Source organism: Bombus impatiens, unplaced genomic scaffold, assembly GCF_000188095.3.
Source record: "Bombus impatiens unplaced genomic scaffold, BIMP_2.2 scf_0020, whole genome shotgun sequence".
In the NCBI taxonomy this organism is placed as follows: Eukaryota; Metazoa; Arthropoda; class Insecta; order Hymenoptera; family Apidae; genus Bombus; species Bombus impatiens.
The window spans coordinates 193,811-214,811 of record NT_176439.1 but is presented as its reverse complement, the minus strand read 5'-3'; the positions used below and the strand labels follow the sequence as shown (position 1 = coordinate 214,811).

Sequence of the window (21,001 nt, the reverse complement as noted above, 5' to 3'; positions counted from 1 at the left end):
TCTTTAAGGCATCTTTTATAATAGAGGATTGATTGCAAAGGTCATAAATACCCAAAAACCATAAATCATAAAATAAACTAGGATTATGATTGACTACCCCATAAAATTTGTAATAAGTAATTTACAATATTTTTGATAAGAATAAGTATGAAAGCTTGAAAATTACGCGGTTTAATAAAATAGAAAAACTAGTAATACCCCATTTTCTCAGTAATGTAACAGCATCGATGACGTATAATTTGTGAAAAAATACGAATTATCTAACGACTGTACGTCGTAGAAATGAAACAGAATCGTTTGCTTCTTCATCATTGTCTGAGACATGGATAAACGGAGATATAAATGAGCTCCTTTGGTAATACGACACTGTCGCATTTCTTCAATGTAAAACTTTCTATTATACTCTAGCTTGCTCCGTTAAATCCATTGTCATTAACAACGAAAGATTACAAACGAAAATCTAATATAGCTAAGAACACGACAAAATATTAAGAAATTAGTGCACGAAGAAAAAGTATTAATTTTTTATATTTCATTAGTTTTCTTTCGCATATTGCTATCGTCTAGTTACGTTTATTGAAACATTGATGTACGTACTTTTTTTAAATTATGAAATCAGTAGTAAGGCAAAAAACGAAGAAATGAAAGTGTAAAATCGGATGTAACAGTAAAACGATTTTTTTCTTTCTTAGAATCAGTCTATCTTCTTACAGTCAAAGCATAGAAATTGAATACGTTGTCGACTGTCGAATACAGTAAATACAAGGACAGAATTTTTTCATGTGTTAGTTTACAATAATTGATTACTTCGTGTCTTCGTGTAAGAGCGCAGAATTAACAAATGTTGATTTGTTGCATCAGTTTCTTGAGCACTTATTTAACGAACACATATATTCGATATATACACCCATAAATAAAAACCGTCACCTAAATAATTATTAAGAGCATGTTCGGATATCGTAAAAACATCTGTTTTCTTGTACTTCACATACGTACAATTGTAAATTCGCATACTTCTTTTTTCCCATTAGTATTAAGAGATGTGATCTCCATATTGAACGCATATGTGTATGAATAATATCGTGAATTAATTGCGCGAATTAATTAAAGCGCGGTTATCCCTATTATCTAAAGAGATCTCTTTAGCAATTTCATTAAATAATAATGAAAATAGTTTTTTGTTTACAGAACATTAAGTTCATCTTGTTTGATATTCTTTCTTTTTTTTATATAATAGAATAAAATATACAAAATTATGATATATTAATTAGTTTATACGATTCACATTAAAATATTTGTCGACTTTTTACTCGTAATTTTAATGTTTACACGGCTATAGACGTACAAGAAAAGAGTGGCTTCGTTGTGTAATTTGACAAATGAAAGTGTAACATATATTGTTCATCACCTGAGAAAAGAATCCAAACTTATACATAGAAGAGTAATAAAAACACGATAAAAGAATGTAATCGAAGTATATCGTGGAGAAAAATAGATATACGTACAATAAAATGTATATTTATGTACAGTATTTGAAATTGCTACGAGCTTATAGGAACCCTGTTGATAATGTCGACAACACGAGTGAATTTATTCTGTGTCCGAAATATCAACCGAATATATAAAATACTCGCTTACGTATATACATGTTATAGGTAAAGTCCAAACTTTAGTTTCATGTGAAAGTTTGAATTGAATTTTATACGATAAAACGAAGCTTTATGTGCGAACGATACGAATACTAAATATAATACCATTCGTTGTATTAATCATTTTAATTAATCTACCATGAACGGAATCATTTGTGAGATTCGATTCGATAAATTGATCTTTATATTAGGAAGATATACCTTTTTAGAACTTTGTCAATAACAAATTGACTTTAGTCCGCAGATTGTGCTCATGATTATATTATGAAGACTTACAACGTATTTCTAGTTATTTACAAATTAAATATTTGCTCACGAACTTTACCCATAACGCATGTAATTGAAGTAATTGCTTTAACCAGCACAATTATTTACTTTGAAATTGACAAAGATATAGAAATACTATGCTTTTCTTTTTCACCAAATTTATACGATTTTTTAAAGATATTTTACATCACGCTGCAATCAATCGACAATTAGATGTGATGATTGAAACATCGTTTCGTACGTATGAATATAAAGATAAACACGTTCATCGACACCTAAATTTACATAAAAAATCATGCTGGTCTTCGATATATTCTAATCCATACTGATATATGTACACTGCAGTCAATATACATCAATAATCAGGCATGTATACGATTGCGTGGTCTAATTAGACCAGTATATTATCACAAAATAAATGCTAAAAATTAAATGTCCTATCAATTGTCTTCTTTCTTTTCAACGTTGAACAAATAGATCCGATATATATATACTTATATATCGATAAAATTTATCTATCACTGTATTGTAGATTCATTCGAACAACCCTTTCCTACTTCAGCTAAAGAAGATAAAAAATGGAAGAATTGATTCCAAAACGAAATCGTAATTTGTTTCAACCAGATTCAAGACAGAGTGTTACACGTTCGAGGTCTCTGACAGCAACAAAGACTTCGAAACCTTGCCGCTGGGCTAGACTCTTCTGATCACCGTTCTTCGACACTCTCATTTCCACCACTTTCTTGCTGAGGTCTCGCGATTTGGTACGTGATAAGATATTCCGGATATGCTTGTTCACCTCTATAGACAACATATTCGGGGAAAGCTAAACCACCTTGGGACGGCCTACCCATTACACTATGGTGTCCTGGCGGTGCGTGAGCCATTTTCATCGCGGAAAATTGCAAAAATGATTTTCCCAGTGTGACACGACAGAGTAATAAATGTCTGTAAATGATATACATAATATTACAAGTGTAAGGAATAATAATAATGATTTTAGAATAATTTAAAGTTCAAAATTTATTCGTTTCTATATGCTTACCTATGACAAATGTAACAACTTCGGTCCTTATGAGCAGGACATCCAGTACCTCCACATATTCCATACACATATTGATTACTTTTACTACTGTGCTCCGCAAAATAAATTCCGGCGCCGAACATACCGCCGATATACGCATGTCGTTCATCGAAACCCTTCTGAACGATCGCATTAATAAATGGACTACCATGAAATAACATCCTCTCGTTCGCCTGTGGCAAGCTCGATCCAGGAGTAGTCCTGGATCCAGTACTCGGAGAAGAAGGCGCGGCTGCACCAACTTCCTCAGCAACTTCTTGTCTTCTATGCGCGTAACGTTCCCATAATTTACGATTTTGCACTTTTTGTATCTATTTTAGAAAAATCACAAATGAATTATTAAAATTGTTAGCTATTATTCGAGTATACATTTTACAATCACGTATAACAAACCTACCCTAATTATGTTATATCGAGAAAATATACCACCAGAATGGCCATTATCTCTATGTTGTCTAATAGTGCTTTGCATTTCTTCCTCAACAGCTAGAAATTCTTTATCTTCAGCTAATAAGTCTACTAATAACGTCCCCGGTGTAATAGTCGGTTGCCACGGAGTACCGGCAGTTGTATTTAAAAGTTTTTCCATGCCTTTGATTAATTTATGTCTATAACCATACGCGGATACCCCAACTTGTTTCAGATCTTCGTGACCCATCTCCGCTAATATATCTAACGTAATCTGTTCACGTTCGAACAATTCTAATAAATGTTCTAAACCAAGGCTCTGAAGAAAACCGGCTACAGTCGTAATATTCGAATTATCTTTAGAATCTTTGGAATCTCTTTCAGAACACGTCTCAGATGGCGGCATTGGACTTAAACAAGAAGATGGTCTAGCAAGTGGTACGCATAGAGTCATAGCTGTTCCAGAAGGCATAATGACGGTTTCTTGAGTAAGTGGTGGTGGTGGTGTAACTGGAACTGAACAAATTTCAATGATATACACACGTATATACACACGCATATATATATATATAAACATACAAATATATTTGTAATTGTAGATGTATCATTGAAATACATTTACCCGCAACGATACTGGGTGGCCTACTGTTAATAGTATTATTACCATTACTATTTAAGTTAATGGCAACTCCGACGCCACTGTTACCAGACGGTATTGACGGTACTACTTGCTGTGAAGCCATAGCATCTTGCAATAAGCATCTTACATCGTCAGCGCAAGCTAGGTCCAAAGGAGTTTGTCCTTCTTGATTTTTCGAGAAAGGATCCGCGCCATGTGCCAATAAAAGGGCACATAGCTGTGTCCTACCTTTCTGTGCTGCTTCGTGAAGTGGTGTAAAGCCCCATTTGTCAGTAGCGTTTACTACGGTATTATATTTGATGAGTAATGCGGCAATATCTAAATGACCGTAACTTGAAGCATTGTGCAAAGGTATCAATCCTCCTTTATCTTGAGCATTTACATCTGCTCCACGTTCAAGCAAAAACTCGGCTACGTCCATATTGTTGTATCCCGCTGTATTAAGGTATTAGCAGGTTATATTGCGTGAATCAATACAAAAAAAAGGAAGATAAAAATTAAGAGACTTACCGGCTAAATGTAATGGAGTACTATTACGACCTTGTGCATCCCTACAATTAATATTATCTTGTGTAACAAGTCGCTGTACTCTTGCTAAATTTCCTTTTTTTGCTGCATCTAAAAGTGCACTATTCCCTCGTAATAAATCGGCTACGTCTTGATCATCATCTCTTACTAAATCTAAAGGTGTTGCACCGTCTCGGTTCTTTTTAGTGGCATCTGCACCGTGTCTCAATAACAGGCGAACTATTTCATATTTTCCTTTAGCTGCAGCTTCATGAAGTGGAGTGAATTTCCACAAATCCGCAACATTTACAGATGCACCATGTTTTACCAACAATTCCGTTACTTCATAATGACCATAAGAGCAGGCATTGTGTAAAGGAACGAGTCCACTAAATATATAAAATTAAATACTTTCTTTGATTATTGTGTTTAAATAACTATATAATAAATTGTATAACGAACTACTAACCCTTTATCTTTGGCGTGTACATCTGCTCCATGTGCCAATAAATATTCAACTACAGGCACTCTATTAAATCCCGCTGCAAAATGCAGCGGTGTGGAATGCCGACCATCTAAGTCTCGACAATTAACAGCCAATGGATTTGTCCGTAAAATTCTTTCTACTGCCGCTAAATCGCCAGATTTACTCGCTTCTAATAGCTGCGCTTCCGCGTCGTCTGTGCCACTCGGTGGATCTGTAAAATAAAAATGAGAATAGAAACATTCTTCAGGTGGAAAATATTTGGTATCTGTAGTGAATTAGTTTCGAACCTTGTAATATTTTAAGGACATTTTCTGCAGCTATTTGTGCTGCAGTATAGCCCTGAAGTGATACTATAGATGGATCAACATTGTATGATAACAATATTCTGCAAGCTTGCACATTGTCTTCTCTAACACACCTGTTTATGCAATAATATTTTTTTTAAGTAAGAGAATCATATATTTTCTCATCATAAAATGAAGAAATAAAAAAACTTTAAATGTTCTAGACAATTCACAGTACCTGTGTAGTGCAGTTTGCCCTAATCCATCTAAAGCATTGACTTTTGCATTATGTCTAAGTAGCACATCCATTGCATCATAATGAGAATGATCAGTAGCAACATGAAGAGGTGTAAGATAGTCTTTATTTTTCTCATTTAAGGCAGCATTTTTCCTAATTAAAGATTCTATTACTTGTTTTCTCTTGGGATAAGGAGATGCAACGGCATAGTGCAGTGGTGTATCCCCAGTGTATGGGTGTTTAAAGTTTACAACTTCTTGGGACAGGTACTTTTTTAATTTAGTAAGATCTGCCTGCCTGCAGGCATCCAAGAGGCAGTGTCCCTTGTATTCGTCTACAATTAAAGTGTATCTAACAAAACCATGTTCTGTGTGCTTTTCTAGAAGAGTACTATCGACATAGGAAACATACATGTCAATCTTTCTTGTAATTCCAATGTCGGGGCTACGTCAATGGCGCTTTTACTGTGGCAGTTTAATTGAGTCGGATCGGCGCCCTCGCTTAAAAGCAACGAGCACACCTCAACTCTGGATTTGCTAGCAGCTTCATGTAGCGGAGTAAATGCCCACAAATCGCTGGCATTAACTGCTGCACCGTGTTTAAGAAGTGCTTCAGTCACTTCAAAGTGACCATACGAACAAGCATTGTGAAGTGGTACAAGACCTCTATAACATAATCATTAGAAACGAATTATTTCATATGTCAACTTTTAATAATTACATTAGATAATGCTGGAGTTAAAGAGAAATTTACCCTTTATCTTTTGCATGCACATCTGCACCATTTTGCAATAAAATTTGCACCAGTCTTGACCTATTGTATCCAGCAGCTAAATGCAATGGAGTAGATCTTCTGCCATCACTCGCATGACAATTTACATTTAAAGGATTCAGAAGTTGTAAAAGACGCTCCTCATTTCCAGATCTTGCTGCTTCTAATAATTCATCCTTCTTATATTCTCCTGTTAATACTGGTTTAGTTGCAGGATCTGCCAATTCTAATGCTGTTTTCCCTTCTGTATTTCTTATATTGGCATCTGCTCCATGTTGTAGCAGAGCAATACACACGTCTATTTTACCCTATTAGAATAATCAGTATATTAGATTTAATAAAATTGTCTTGAAATTAAATGAAAATTAGTAAATCGAATGGAATAAAATTATACTTTAATTGCAGCTTCATGTAAAGGTGTATAATTCCAATTGTCTCTAGTGTTTGGATTAGCCCCTGCTTCTAAGAGCAGTCTTACAACATCAGAATGTCCAAAAGAACAAGCATTATGCAAGGGATGTAGACCTCCATCGTCACGTGCTTGAATGGATGCCCCAGCAGACAACAAGAATTCTACTACATCTATCCTACCATAACCTGTATATTAACAATAAAAAATAAACATTAGAAACACAATATTAACAACAACAATTTTCTCAATCTTTTCTTCTTATAAAAAATATGTTTATCTTCCATTATTTCAAATAACATTATTTAAATTATAAAATGACAACATTGTAAACTAAGTGTTCTAATTATTTTAACTTTTAATGTAACGATGAAATCGTACGTTGCCAATCATAAGTGATGTAATAAGGAAAATTCTAAACTATATATTAGGTATTATCAATGTAGAAGGATAAGAAAACTTGGTACAAAGATTATGTTCTTCATTTGTGAAATGTAGAAAATATGAGTTTGTGTCCAGCAATAATTATTTTAGTTCTTTTATACTACAAAATATATTTAAATTTCATTATAAATATATTCGATTTCGAAAGAATTATTCAAATGGTAATATGACAACATTGAGAACTAAGTGTTCGAATTGTTTTAAGTCCGCGACATGACAACGAAATCTTATGGTTTCAATCGGAGGCTATGAATCGAAGGAAATTCCAAGTTGCATATTGGATTTTATCAATGCAAAAGAGCAAGAAAAGCTGATGCAAAAATGATGCTTACCAGCTGCAAAATGCAGAGGGGTGGACTTGCGTCCGGCAGTGTCTCGAGCATTGACCGTCTTCGGTGTAACCAACGCCTTTACCCTTGCAAGGTCTCCGGTTTTACATGCTTCGAACAGTTCCCTAAGAGGATCGGTGTTTCCAGATCCCGATAGGGAATCGGCATTTGTCAACGTCGATCTACGTCCTGCCATTTTACACCGCCATTTTCACGCCACTATCCGACAGATACACTTCACTGTGTATGGCTCATAGTGTTGAAAGCTTTCACGACGACACCGAGATGAGTTGCTATGGTACAATCTAGTGGCGCCGCCTTACACCCAGAAGTGATCATTTTTTAAAAGTCCCATAGCATGAAGTACATTAGTATTAGTAATTAGTACATAATTGTATTGTTGGATCTAGATGCAAGAAAGGGCCTCAGCACCCAAAAGTAACATTCAAAGAAAACTTAAGGCATTACGAAATTAAATATTTTTTTATCCATGATGGTATTTCTTGAAAACTGTTTATAATGTTTAAAAATGTAATATTCCTTCTCTGTATATTTAGTATTATAATAGTATTAATGATATAAGAAATTAATGAATAAAGATACTCATAGTCTTCTCTCGTTATATAAAATAGAAATCTATTATTCTCTAGAATAGGGATGTTATAATTGTTTGATAAAATTATATTATTTAACAAAGACAATATTATGATTCAAAATCCTTTTTGTAATTTTCTTCTTATATATATGTATATATATATATATATATATATATATATATATATATATATATATATATATATATATATATATATATATATATATATATATATATATATATATATATATATATATATATATATATATATATATATATATATATATATATATATATATATATATATATATATATATATATATATATATATATATATATATATATATATATATATATATATATATATATATATATATATATATATATATATATATATATATATATATATATATATATATATATATATATATATATATATATATATATATATATATATATATATATATATATATATATATATATATATATATATATATATATATATATATATATATATATATATATATATATATATATATATATATATATATATATATATATATATATATATATATATATATATATATATATATATATATAGTAGTATATAATAATATATAATAGAAAGAAATACGCAATAAAATAACATTTATTAAAGATTGTATAATTACTTTCTTTAGTTGTCAGTCTTCTGATAAACTAACAATATATATTTGTGTGTGTGTATATATATATATATATATATGTATAAGGAATCCATATTTTGTACACAAATATTTTCTTTGTATGTCTTTGGAATGCCTTTGGAATACAACTTATATATGTTTAATTTATGATAACAGTAGTATGTTGTATGTACAGTTATAAAATAATATAATTAAAAAAATAGTACAGTATGATTAATGAATCGTTTTATAAAAATGTATTTTTACTTATGCAAGTTGTACCTGCATCCTATGAGTGTACAATACACTTTAAAAAGGTATTATTAGGAAAATGAAACCTATTTATATAACTACCAATAATACTAGTATTTTTTATATAATACAATGTATAGGGAATGTTTGACAAACCAAATACCACAGGTTTTATTCACATTTCCCATTATCTCTTATCTGTGCATAATGCAAAACGATTTAAAAAAATGGTTACATGGCCAATTCTGAATAAGATGGATGAGAAAAGATACCGTATGGAAATAAGGGAATATTTTGCAGTTTTAGCAAATGAGAATCCAGATATAAATTTTCCATCAGTACTTATGTCTCATTTGCTACAAGCAGGGGGAAAAAAGATTTTAATTCTTATGTGGAAAATATCAGAAATTAGCTTAAAAGCTTACATTAGTAAAACATGTAAATTTTTATTTTTGACATAAGTTAATATCATTCATATTTGCTAATACATTGATGATTAATTCTGTGTAGGTCAAATTGAATTATTACAAGCTCCTAATATTGGTGATAGTAAGCATATAGTTCAAACATATTTTACCATTAAAAATATAGAGAAGGATAATACTATTTCTAAATTTCATGAAAACACAAAATTAAGTTTGAAATCCTTTGAACAGTACATGCGGTGAAATATATATATCTTTATTTTATATCTCAAAAATATTATAAAAATCTCAAGAAATATATGTTAGATAAAAACTTTGTTTTTTTAGGTGTAACGCTATTGAGTTAATAAAAATACAGACTGCTATTTTTGAAGTAAAAAGTAACATAGAGAAATTAATATCTAAGCTTCCAGTAAATTCATTAATTACAAAGCGATTAATGGATATTGATGATACAGAAATTATAAATTGTTTGTATTTGATATTATAACATTTTATACTAATAATTAAGGTAATTTTAAAACTAAATTGTAATATCTACGAATTTATAAATTTTCAGCATGGAAGAGAAGTGTTGCTCAAAATATTAAATTTTTAAACCAAAAATATTTGAAGCTTAAAAAGCTAGAGACTTTTAGTAGCACATTACAAAATTTAATTTCAAATTTATGTGTAAACTGCATATTCCTTGATGGGAAAAATCTTCAAAAAATAAATAGTAAAACACTTTTGTTGTATTCAAGTAACAATATCCAGGTAAAAAATATAAAAATTAAAGTATATTTCACATAAGGATTAGAAAGTTATCTAAATAATTTATAATGCATTTAATTTAAAGCTTGGTACTGGATTATACATAAAAAGATGTTTAGTATTTAAAATCCTATTATCAATATTTGATCAAATGCTAAAACAAATAAAATATTATTTAAAAGTGGATAAGTCATCAGATATATTAAATTGTGATAAAGAAATAATACAGCGTTGTAAAACAGTTAAATCTCTAGAAGAGTCATTTGAAGAACTTATGAAACAAGTTTCTAATAACTTATACGATATACAGCATAGTTTACAAAAAAAAACCATAAATTATACATTAGATGAAGATATATTAAATTTTATGGGTTTAGACACAATTTTAAATTCACCAGAACTTAATTTATGTACTGACTATATATGGGAAGAAAAGATAGCAAATCAAATATTGGTCTCTCCAATACAAGGTAAGGTTTCTTATCAGATAAATAGTAAACTTTAATATTTAAAAAATTATTTTTAGGGAAATATAAATACTTGTTTAAAAGACACAAATGCAATATTCCATTTGAAAGATCAACAAGATATCAAGTTAATGATAGCCTAGAGAGTGTCACACCAAGCTGGGAATCTCCGCAAAAACAATTAGTATACAAAACAACCTCTGTTAATAGACTCAGTGTTTCTCCAAAATATTCTAGATTATTTTCCACTAGTGATAGAAAAAAGAATTATTTGAAAAGTTTGTAATAATGTTCTCAAAGAAAAAAGCTAATATGTTAGTATATTTAAGCATAAAAATTTTACATATCTTTTCAGATAATAATGCAGCATCTACTCCAAATAGAAATATAACACCAAAAAAATCTAGCATTCAAATTCCAAACACACAAGAGATAAATATAGATGCTGCAATTAAAGATATTTTTGATCTTTCTTGTAAAATTGCGGATGTTGTAGTTTCCATGTCTAAATCTTAATTCAACTTACAATTAGTAGTTCCACATTACAAGGATGCCATGCAATTTGAGAAAAAGTAAACACCAAAGTAATTGGAAATAATGTATTTGTTGTATAATATATATGTACATTTCAAATTAAATTAATGAAAAATCTATTTTCACAACAATTTGTTTTTCTTGGTTTAATAATTTCAACACTGCTTAGAATACTGAAGTAAAATGTGTATATATAGAGATAAGAATACCATTTGTCTCTGTTACAAGATACATATCAATTCCTTTTTATAGGCTTTCCTTTTTAGATAGATTCGTGTAACTTCACATACATGTTTATCCTTACATACTCTCCCATGCATATTTAGGGAGACCAGTTGCATATTACCAGATATTATATACATGTAATACGATACCAATTGACGTACATATATAAACTATACCATGCAACATAGGAAGAACGTGATTGGTTAAATTTCATTGCATCAATTAATCTGTAGCCGCCTGTATTGTATAGTATAACTGCCTTACTTTAAATGCAACTGCTTTTTGATTATTATACATCACTTATCCCTTATCGTTTTTATTAATTTTTAGCTTTGAATACTAGTTATTAGTACTCGCAAAAAGTTTTCAGATTTTAGGTTAGGATTTGTTTGTGTGCAATTTTACTTGTCTACACTTACCATTCAGTTTTTATGAAAGTTTGTATTTGTTTAAGAATATCTTTTTCACTAATACAATGTTATCTTGCAAAGCACACGGTTGTCTTTCAAATGAAAATACGAAAATTGACGGTAAAGATATTTTATTGTTTTGTTTTCCTCAAGAAACTGAGTGAGTATTTGTTATTTGATTGTTTATAATTGCTCCATGCTTGTGATGCATAACATTTATGTTCGTTATTTGATATTTTCAGTCGAAGGAATGAATGGTTTAAGAACTGTAAATTGAATGAAAATACTGAAAGCGATAAGATGCTCTACCTCTGTGAGTTGCACTTTGATAAAACATGCTTTACTGATTCAATGGGATTAACTTCTAATGCTGTCCCAACTATTTTTACCATATTAGATGGTAAGTATAGCTGTAGCAAGATTCTTTAATTTGATTCAGTATTAGTGTTCTTAAAAATATTTCTGTTATAGAAGGCCAAAGAAAACGTAAAGCCGAAGATGAACCCAGGTGCAGATCGCCTACAATTCCATCAATAAAGCAGAAAAAATTGGATAGCGATTCTCATAGCCCAGTGACTCCGCCACAAAGTCCTTGTAATCAATTAGAAAATGTAAACAATTTTATTATTTTCTTGTTTTATTTGCTGTGCTTAATATTTTATTAAAGAACTATGGTGTTTTAGAATGATAAAATGAATGGAGAAGAGAAAATGGACATATGTTCTGATCATGAGATATCAGATGATATGAGAAATGAATCTGTTGATATTAAACCAGAATTGTATCAGAAAGTGGCAATAGAAAAGAAACTGTATCGTTTAACGATACAAATAGATAAAATATATGGGAAGCCATGTCCAAGATCAAAAAAACTCAGAATGCTGGCACAGCTAACAAAGGGAAGCCAACAATTCTCAGAGAATATGTATAATATTAATCAAGGAAATCAGTCTCTAGAAAAAGTTAGGAAAAAAGAAATTTGTAAAGAAGGTGGATGTAAATTGAAAAAGTCAATTTATGATTCAAAGCCAGCATTTCAATGTGAATACTGTGATAAATATTACGTAATGAAACAAAGTGATGACCAAGTGGAGAGAAATATTTGTACCATGTGTCATCAAACTTTTTCATCTTCACAATCTCTATATCTTCATACTAAAACTCATTTCGTATGTGATATGTGCCAAACTGAATGTAGCTCACAAGTGACTTATGATAAGCATATAAGATTACATGTCAGTACCGATCCATTGCATCCATATAAGTGTCATCAGTGTACAGAAACGTTTGAACTTAAGGAAGATGTGAGGCAACATTATCTAATCGTTCATCCTACTATACAATTACAAAACACAATTCTGCAAGTGACTGCACCATCTTTGACACAGCAAATATCTCAACGAGAACATCGTTGTATTAGTTGTAACATTACTTTTAGAAATGAACAAGCCTACAGGTAGCATCTGTGATTATAAATGTATATCAATAAAACACTATAATATCTAACGTGGATTCTAATGTGGGAATATTTTTATAGGAATCATATAAATTCCCATAAAAAGAAAGAGGGACTAAGGTGCAATATTGGTGATAGTACCAACAATGTATTTCCAGTACCTAATCCGTTAACTGGTAGCCAAATAGGTATTCTTCGAGCTGTAAAATTCAGTTGTAGAGTATGTTCGATGGAATTTGATAACGTCGGTGAAGTTGATAAACATACTAGAACTCATTTGGAAAAAGATAGTGAGGAAGAGCACAAGTGTAATATCTGTAAAAAACTATTTAAAACGAGCATACAACTCAACGAACATTTAAAGTACCACCTGTCCCGTGCACATTCTTGTCCCGTATGTTCCAAAACTTTTATTAACAGAACTACCTTAAAAATACATTTAAAAACGCACGGTGAATCGTAAGTTGTATTTAATTTATGAAATTGCGCGAATCTAATTTAATTTCGGTTTCCGGTTGTGTTAGATATCGAATATCATCGTTTTCGTGTATTTTGATGTTTATGGTGATATGATATCGGTAAGGTTCCTATACGTGGAAACCTTTGTATAACGTGTACAAAGTTGTTTTATCTAATAGACTTTTGTAGCCAATGATGAGGCAGAGAAAAGATAATAAGTATGTTTATAAAAGGATTATTAAATTCTTCAGTAGCAATTCCCGCTTCTCTTTTTTTCAAATAATCAATTGGGTTTTATTTCAGTGTCCGTAACATAAACGTAGCTATAACACGGCGACCGCTTTTTTTAAAAAAGAATGTACAATATACGAACGTCCTAGAAGGAAAAGCGGATTTAATACCAAGATCAAATTCCATCACTACAACAAGAAAAGAAGAAAAAATGTTTCATCGTGAACACGAAGCGGGATTGTATAATTTAGCGACGAGTGTCGAAGACGAACATTACTCTTGACGTCAATGTGTCTTGAAATCACTGCAAAGTTTGGCCGAAGAATGAAAATAATAGCAAGCGGATTTCTTTGAAGCGTTCCGTTGTGCTCGAGGCCGACGGAATGAGGCGCGTAGACTGATCTTGATTCCTGATCTTTCCAAAAGGAACATTCAACAATCATTGGCAACGACGGTGCAATGGCGGAGGAGGAAAAGAGAGAAGGAAACGAGGGCAAACGAGCCGATCTTGAAAGGGAGCCGACTATCCATGGCGGAACAATCGGCTCGATGTTCACGGTCATCCTGTCAACGGGAACCACTTCAAACGTAGCCGGCCTCAATGTGTTTATTTGGCTAACGTCAAATTTACTCGTGGAAAAAGGAAAGCTGCTTGTACCCTAGCCAACACCTTGCTACCTCTGTTCATAAGCTGCCGCTGTTTTCTTCGCGTCCCGAGCAAAATCGGATCGTTTTGTCGCGCTCGGTCATCGGCACTTGGGCGTGGCTCGTGTTCCCCTATTGTCAACCTTTGACTTTTCTCGAGTCAAGTACTTTCTGTTAGCTAGTTCCTGGTAACGTAGATCGCGTCTCTACTTATGTCAAGGAACTGTATAATTCACGCATTGACTCGCATGCAGATTCGTGACGAGAGAAATTGTTTTCGACATAGTGAGTATTGAGTTTGAATTGCAAGGTTTTGTTTGTTATTCCGTATACATTAGTGGTAATATGTTTTTGAAAGCGAGGTCTATTTTATATGACTATCTTGTTCTATAATTATCGGAGTTTTCTTACATATCAGTCGAGTTGTAAAAGAAATAAAATAAAATAAGACAGGAAGATGTGTAATTGACAAAAGAAACAGTTTGAAATTTTATATATTTGAATTACTGATAGAAAAGAGAGTGTCGATGTATTTTAATTCGTATTAAAAGATAGAGATATATGTATGTCCACGTATTTAGTAACGCTTTGTCATTGGCATAATGTGGGATGACAGCCGACCAGGTATCATCGAAATAAAGAAAAACACTCTATAAATTCGCCATGGTTTTCCACGGTAGCTAAACAGTAAATCCTGCCTGTATGTATTTCTACCTAGAGGTTCCGTGAAAATTAGGGACGTGGAAGGTTGTCGCGTAACGAATTGCATGATTTCCCGTGGACGACTAAAGAATTTTATATAGAGAAGGGGCACGAAGTACATTTTAATCTCTTACTGTCCAAAATATATCGAACGTTACTTTTGTTAATTATTAGAAGCAAGTTTATCTAGAGGAACTATAGAATATGAGAAAATTAATGTAAAATAAAGAAATTCTCAGATACTGTAACAAGTGTATGGAATGAATTAATCTTTGACATCTATTATTATCAAATAAATAGTCTCCTTGACAAAGTAAAATATACGAAGTTTTATTTAACCTATCTGTAAAATTAAAAAATTCAAAGGTGCAAAATTTAAAGATTGGAAGATTGTCGAAGAATCAAAAATTTAAAGACTGAAATTGAAAAATTCTCATTTCCAGAAATTATATTAAATCCTGCGCTATATTCCAAGTACAATAATTTCAATTGTACAGTCCAAATGATTATGCACATGCGTATATTTTGTAAATACTTAATTTCCGAGGCTACCCGCAAATTTTCCGCTACTCCTATCGCGAAATTTTAAAATCATCGACACGATGATCGATTCGTCGCGTATTTTCACGCGGTTCTATTTTCGCAAAGGCGTCAAAGAAGAAACTTTGAAAAGAGACGTCCCGGTGTTAAATTTGCACGCCACGTTTCGTCAACTATTCTTGGGCAAAGGGTTGCTCGGCCGTCAAACATGCTAATTCAAAGTCATGTCGTGGCGACTGGTATTCACAGTTGGAACGATGTTTCCCGATTGTTCAATGGACGTCGTTTATGCGGCATCAAAGTGCCGACATCGCGATGCAGCTGCGTCCACGCTTTTCTTGGTATCACTTTTAACAATCGCGATGAGTTTTCTTTCGTAATTGATCATTTTTTCATACTGTTGTATCTTTTTTAATTCTCTTTCTGGAACTGAAAAAACGAAGGTATAAGAAATTATTGAAATCGATGATTTATATTATTGATCAGATGAATTTCAAGATGTATTGTTCAATATTAGCATCTATAAGGTCTACGTTTAGTAGCCTGAACAAAGAAACTCCTTTAATTTTAATATCGTTTATTTTGATACCAATAATTGTAAGATATTCTTCTCATACACATATAAATTTATGAATTTTCAATTTAATATTAAATTCTAAATTTTGTTATATCCATCCTGTTACAATTTCTCATTGCTTTTTATAATGGGAATATTAATTGTATCGAGTCCAATTGCTTTTGAATTAATTCCAATATTTTAATATCAAATTATGTAATGATAAACTATGTACATAGATTATGTAATGACTCGCAATGATAAACTATAAAACAGAGAGAAAGAATAATAAGAGAAGCGATATTCTACAAGTATTTACAAGGTAGAAACCGCAGGACGTGTAAGGACGCGCGTTTTTACGGCAGAAAACTACGAAAGACGTCGCAACATGGATATAATATGAACGAAGGAGGAGAAAAATCGACGAAGAGAACAAAAATGAAAAGAAGAGACAGGATGACGGAAACACTCTCTCTGTGAGTTGCGGGCACGGGCCATCTGGCAGAACGATCTTTTATAGGATCTATCTATCCCGTGTTCTCTCTTCAATGAAGGAATCACTCGCGTGGAAGTTCCTGGCCCTTTTGATTAATGGCTGACGAGATAAACTGCGATCAAAGAGGATCGACAGAGGCTTGGCAACTTTGCGGATATTCTTTGTTTGATTCTGTTGCGGGAAAAGTCGAGGCGTTGAGCTATTGAAAGTCGAATCCCTGCCATTGCGATGACCGCAATGTATGCAAGGTTTACTGTTGCGGCGCTTCGGCTATTCTCGAATTCGCGTCTTACGAAATTTGCTGCGGTATCCTATAAACCTATAAACAATACTATAAACAAAACGTTATGAACGTGCTTTTTCATTACACGCTTAAGCAATACGGAACCGTTATCAATATATTATAACATTAGTCGCTCGGAAAGTTCGTTCCGATTTTTAAGGAACTTTATAAAATAAGAAACTTTGCTTAGTCTACGCTCTGAAGAATTATCTTCAAGCGTGTTACGCTAAGAGACGTTACTAGAAGTATCTTTAAAACTATGCTCGTTCACTTTTGATAAAATATTAGGCTCGTTAAATGTTGCTCGGAAAGTTCGTTCCGAGTTTCAAGGAATTTACTCGACATGAAAAATCATATTGAAAAGTTTTTCACCGAAAAACCTGACAGGTTCTGCAAGGGTGAAATATTCAAGTTACACGAAAGACGGAGAAAAGTTGTGGAACAAAATGGTACCTACATATGGAGATGTAAATCGAAACGAACTTTTCGAGCGGCCTTTCGAATCTTTTCCAATCGCTGTAAAAATACGTGACAATTCAGGCCATACGCTTATCCTCAAAGGCTGAGTTAAGATTGCGCTTCTTGAAATTCGAACGTTCGTAACCTTATGGTCGTATAACAAAGAATTTGATGGCGATAAGAGAGATTCGGTAGAAGGCTCGGTTGATCAAATTCACACGGCAAGTCGATGGCAAGTCGAACGGCGTGACGCGTTACGTCGTGCGCAATCCTGGGCTCGCTATACGCTCGGATGACCTTCACGAGGGTTGAAGTCGTGGCAAACCCCATAATAGCCCTCGAACGGGTCCCACCCTCCCTGGTGAACAGAAAAGCTTCGAAAGTGTGCACAACCGCACAGTCGCCGCCCCTTGCATGGCGGCTCGAAATTTGATTATGCCCCTTCCACGTGGATGAATCCAACAGGATTCATCGTTGGTAGTACCCGTCTATGATTTATACCGCATCTCTCTCCCATTCTTCCCTTCTTCTTTCTTTTTCTACTTCCCCTTACCGCAACGACAAGTTTTCTTTGTCGTTGTTCGGTGAAAGAGCACGTGCGTTTTACGCGACTGAAAATCATTGTTTCGATTATTAAACAATTTCATTTTAGCTATGCAGGTTACGGAGAACGAAGGTAATCGGGCAATTTACAGCAGGACGATCCTTTTGGTTTTATTCGTGTCATTACATCGCATGGACGTGAGATCATGTTAGCGTGGAAAATTGGAACGTGAAACTTGCAAGTTGGAAGAATCGATCGAAGATCGGCGTATAAAGATTCGAGTAGTCGAAACGTTAAATTAACTTTGTGTAAAGAGAAACGCGTGTAGGTAAGATCGTGATCGATACTTTCCAAGTTCTTCAGTTTCAAATCTTGAACGTTTCGCGTTATGTGCGTGTGATTTCTTTTTCTTCAAGCTATATCGTCCACTTATTTTTACAAAGTTTTTGTACATCACTTTTGTAGGTATTCATTGATCTAAAATAGTTCTGAGGGTACGCGTCTAGCATGATCTAGAATAAAAAGGTGTAGATGATCGATGGTCATCGTAGCTAGTCAGAAATTTAGTTTCATATTGTTCGAGGACAATCGGAGGATAATCGGTCAAGTTTAATCGCCCACGTGTGGTCCACGTCTATCGTTCTACCTCGAAAACATGTTTGTTTTTTTGCGCAGAGATCGCAGTTTCGAAAAATTGGGATAAAATTCTATACCGATCGATCGGTCATGTGCTCGTGACAGCGGTACAAGAAGATCCGACGAGGCACGCGGCCTGATGCAATGTTTTTTCTGTTTATCGAGCGATTGACTTTTTTCATTTACTCGCAAAACTTCTATAAAAAATTTATTAGGTCAAGTCAGAAAGATATTCGTGAGCGTATTAAAACGAAGATCCTCCAAAGTTCAAGCGTAACTTCTACAAACTCGAAGTTGAGCGATCTTACAACGAAGTAAGAAAGTAAATTAATCAAGATTTCAGATTCATCGATACTTTTATGAGTTTCATGTTGATCAAATCGTGTTTCAGGTAATTTGAATTTCTATAATGTGTACTAGAAAGTTTCTAACTTGAAAATCGTTGAAAATCAAATTCGAACAGACGTTCACCGGCGATAAAAACAGTTTCCATGCCGTGAGCTGTTCATTTACCGCTAACACATTCGAAACATGGTGACATTCGAACAAGGGAACAATAACCAGTAAGGGAACTACTTGTTAGATATTACGAGCAAAAGGACAAAGCTTACTTACCCGTCTTAAAATTTCTGGATTGTTTAACTGTCAACATCTCCTTAATTATCGACAACTGTAACCTGCGCCAATTATAATGCGAACTTCTCGGGAACGAGGAAATTGAGATATTCAGTCATAAAACTCCCTTCTCATGTGTGCTCCAGCTATTGAAATAAAATATTTCTATTGATTATCGTTATATTTATTATCGTTACTATCATCGTTGCAAAAGCTATTTTATTATTACTTTAAGTTCATCGAGTTTATCATCAGCTAGAGTTTGCTATTGCGATCACTTTGAAAGCTTCAAATGGCGTGTACCTAAAATGCGTTGGAAAATGTAAGGGAAGACGAGTATACTCGTCGAACTCGGATTATAAAACGACGATATAATGACGATAAAATATTGCCATTTATTCCGGTTAAGCGATAAATAAACGTTCCTATACTTTCGAACGTTCTTCTAAGAAATTTAAATTCGACAAAAGCGGTTATAGAAATGTACGTATACGTATCTGTTGAGGATAGGAAGAAAGTTGTTATTGCCAAGTGAATTTGTTTGCGCGGGTAGCGCGATCAGGCGATGCAGATTAATCAGTGAAAATCGGATCGAAACGGAAACGAAGAATAAATTTTTCGATGAAATGGCTTGAAGGCTTTTCCGCTTGGTTACGAGTCGTTGTTATGACGTTCAGGTTGTAAAGTAAGACGGATCGAGGGATTCTTAGAGAATTCTCGTTCGATTGGCCGATCCATCAAAATCGCGACAGAACGTTTACGTTTTCCTAGCGAAAAAGGCCTGGGTAAATATTACCAGTCGCTTTTCCGCTATTTCTTTGAGCGTATTCTTGCAAGCAATATCAAGAGCATTTCCGAAATAATCCTTTTTAGAATTTCTCAGCTTCGAAGAACTTTCAGCGAACTTTGCGTAGCTTTTATTTGGCATATTTCCTTCTTTGATTGCTTTCTTAATATTCAACGAAAAATTGAATTTTCGCCACAAGTCAGCTATCTGTAAGTCCGCTAGGTAGATATAATTAGCAAAATGCAGTTAAAATCGGTAAGTTGCTGAACGAACTTTCACGGATTTCATTCCTTTTTCGATGTTTTTAAAACATTCACAGCGTTTTCAATAGTTATTCTAATCATTGTTCTAATCGTACTAATGTCTCCGGATTATCGTACTACCTTTGAATGTTTCGCTATTTTTGTAACGACTAAACTCTTGACACTATGCTGCTATTAAAAATTTCAGATGACAGATCCTCTTACTGAAACAGTGTTTAATATTTTCGTTAAATCAATCTCTTTCTCCCTCAACTAGCTATTATTCGTTGTATCCATTCGCAACTATTCTAAGTCTTATCTAAACGATCGAAACGATCTCGCTTTCGTCCTATATGTAAACATCTGTATTTTTATTATTATTTAATTCGATCCTATTCGTGACGGTAATAATATCGTTACCGATTATTCGTTAACGAAAATAATAAACGTACCGTAATACTAATCGTAATTTCCTTTTGTTCTTTAATCATCGGCTATTCCCTTAAT

The 21,001-nt window shown here is 33.0% G+C and overlaps 4 protein-coding genes across 10 annotated transcripts; 3 read left to right on the top strand and 1 right to left on the bottom strand.

Moving 5' to 3' along the window:
* Nucleotides 1–655: 655 nt before the first annotated feature.
* Nucleotides 656–11,358, bottom strand: LOC100740200 (poly [ADP-ribose] polymerase tankyrase). Of its 3 annotated transcripts, XM_033320341.1 has the most exons (13): nt 11,201–11,358; nt 7,521–7,835; nt 6,730–6,932; nt 6,318–6,643; nt 5,976–6,229; nt 5,565–5,898; nt 5,330–5,460; nt 5,025–5,253; nt 4,559–4,944; nt 4,277–4,483; nt 3,398–3,924; nt 2,962–3,311; nt 656–2,864 (listed from the first exon to the last, which is right to left on the bottom strand). In XM_033320341.1, exons 2-13 carry the CDS (start codon nt 7,711–7,713, stop codon nt 2,624–2,626), a joined length of 3,381 nt encoding a protein of 1,126 aa, XP_033176232.1. In that variant the 5' UTR covers nt 7,714–7,835; nt 11,201–11,358; the 3' UTR covers nt 656–2,623. The 3 variants fall into 3 exon arrangements, with proteins under 3 accessions (XP_033176232.1, XP_033176230.1, XP_033176237.1); XM_033320339.1 differs by lacking the exon at nt 11,201–11,358 and having other exon boundaries at nt 4,031–4,483; nt 7,521–7,950; XM_033320346.1 differs by lacking the exons at nt 5,330–5,460; nt 5,565–5,898; nt 11,201–11,358 and having other exon boundaries at nt 4,031–4,483.
* Nucleotides 9,008–10,246, top strand: LOC100749461. Its single transcript, XM_033320476.1, has 5 exons — nt 9,008–9,094; nt 9,170–9,467; nt 9,540–9,693; nt 9,782–9,924; nt 10,014–10,246. The coding sequence occupies exons 1-5, from the start codon at nt 9,008–9,010 to the stop codon at nt 10,244–10,246; spliced, it is 915 nt and encodes a 304-aa protein (XP_033176367.1).
* On the top strand, nt 10,340–11,327 carry LOC117151585. Its single transcript, XM_033320434.1, has 3 exons — nt 10,340–10,677; nt 10,734–10,952; nt 11,030–11,327. Exons 1-3 carry the CDS (start codon nt 10,359–10,361, stop codon nt 11,188–11,190), a joined length of 699 nt encoding a protein of 232 aa, XP_033176325.1. The 5' UTR covers nt 10,340–10,358; the 3' UTR covers nt 11,191–11,327.
* Nucleotides 11,359–11,618: 260 nt separating the features above from the next.
* Nucleotides 11,619–15,655, top strand: LOC100747991 (PR domain zinc finger protein 5). Of its 5 annotated transcripts, none has more exons than XR_002946500.2 (6): nt 11,622–12,003; nt 12,086–12,243; nt 12,315–12,454; nt 12,527–13,299; nt 13,381–13,976; nt 14,062–15,655. XR_002946500.2 is itself a non-coding variant. In XM_033320373.1 (6 exons), exons 1-6 carry the CDS (start codon nt 11,909–11,911, stop codon nt 14,073–14,075), a joined length of 1,287 nt encoding a protein of 428 aa, XP_033176264.1. In that variant the 5' UTR covers nt 11,622–11,908; the 3' UTR covers nt 14,076–15,655. The 5 variants fall into 5 exon arrangements, 4 of the variants coding, with proteins under 4 accessions (XP_012239134.1, XP_033176264.1, XP_012239141.1 ...); XM_033320373.1 differs by having other exon boundaries at nt 13,381–13,487; XM_012383718.3 differs by having other exon boundaries at nt 13,381–13,693.
* Nucleotides 15,656–21,001: the final 5,346 nt, after the last annotated feature.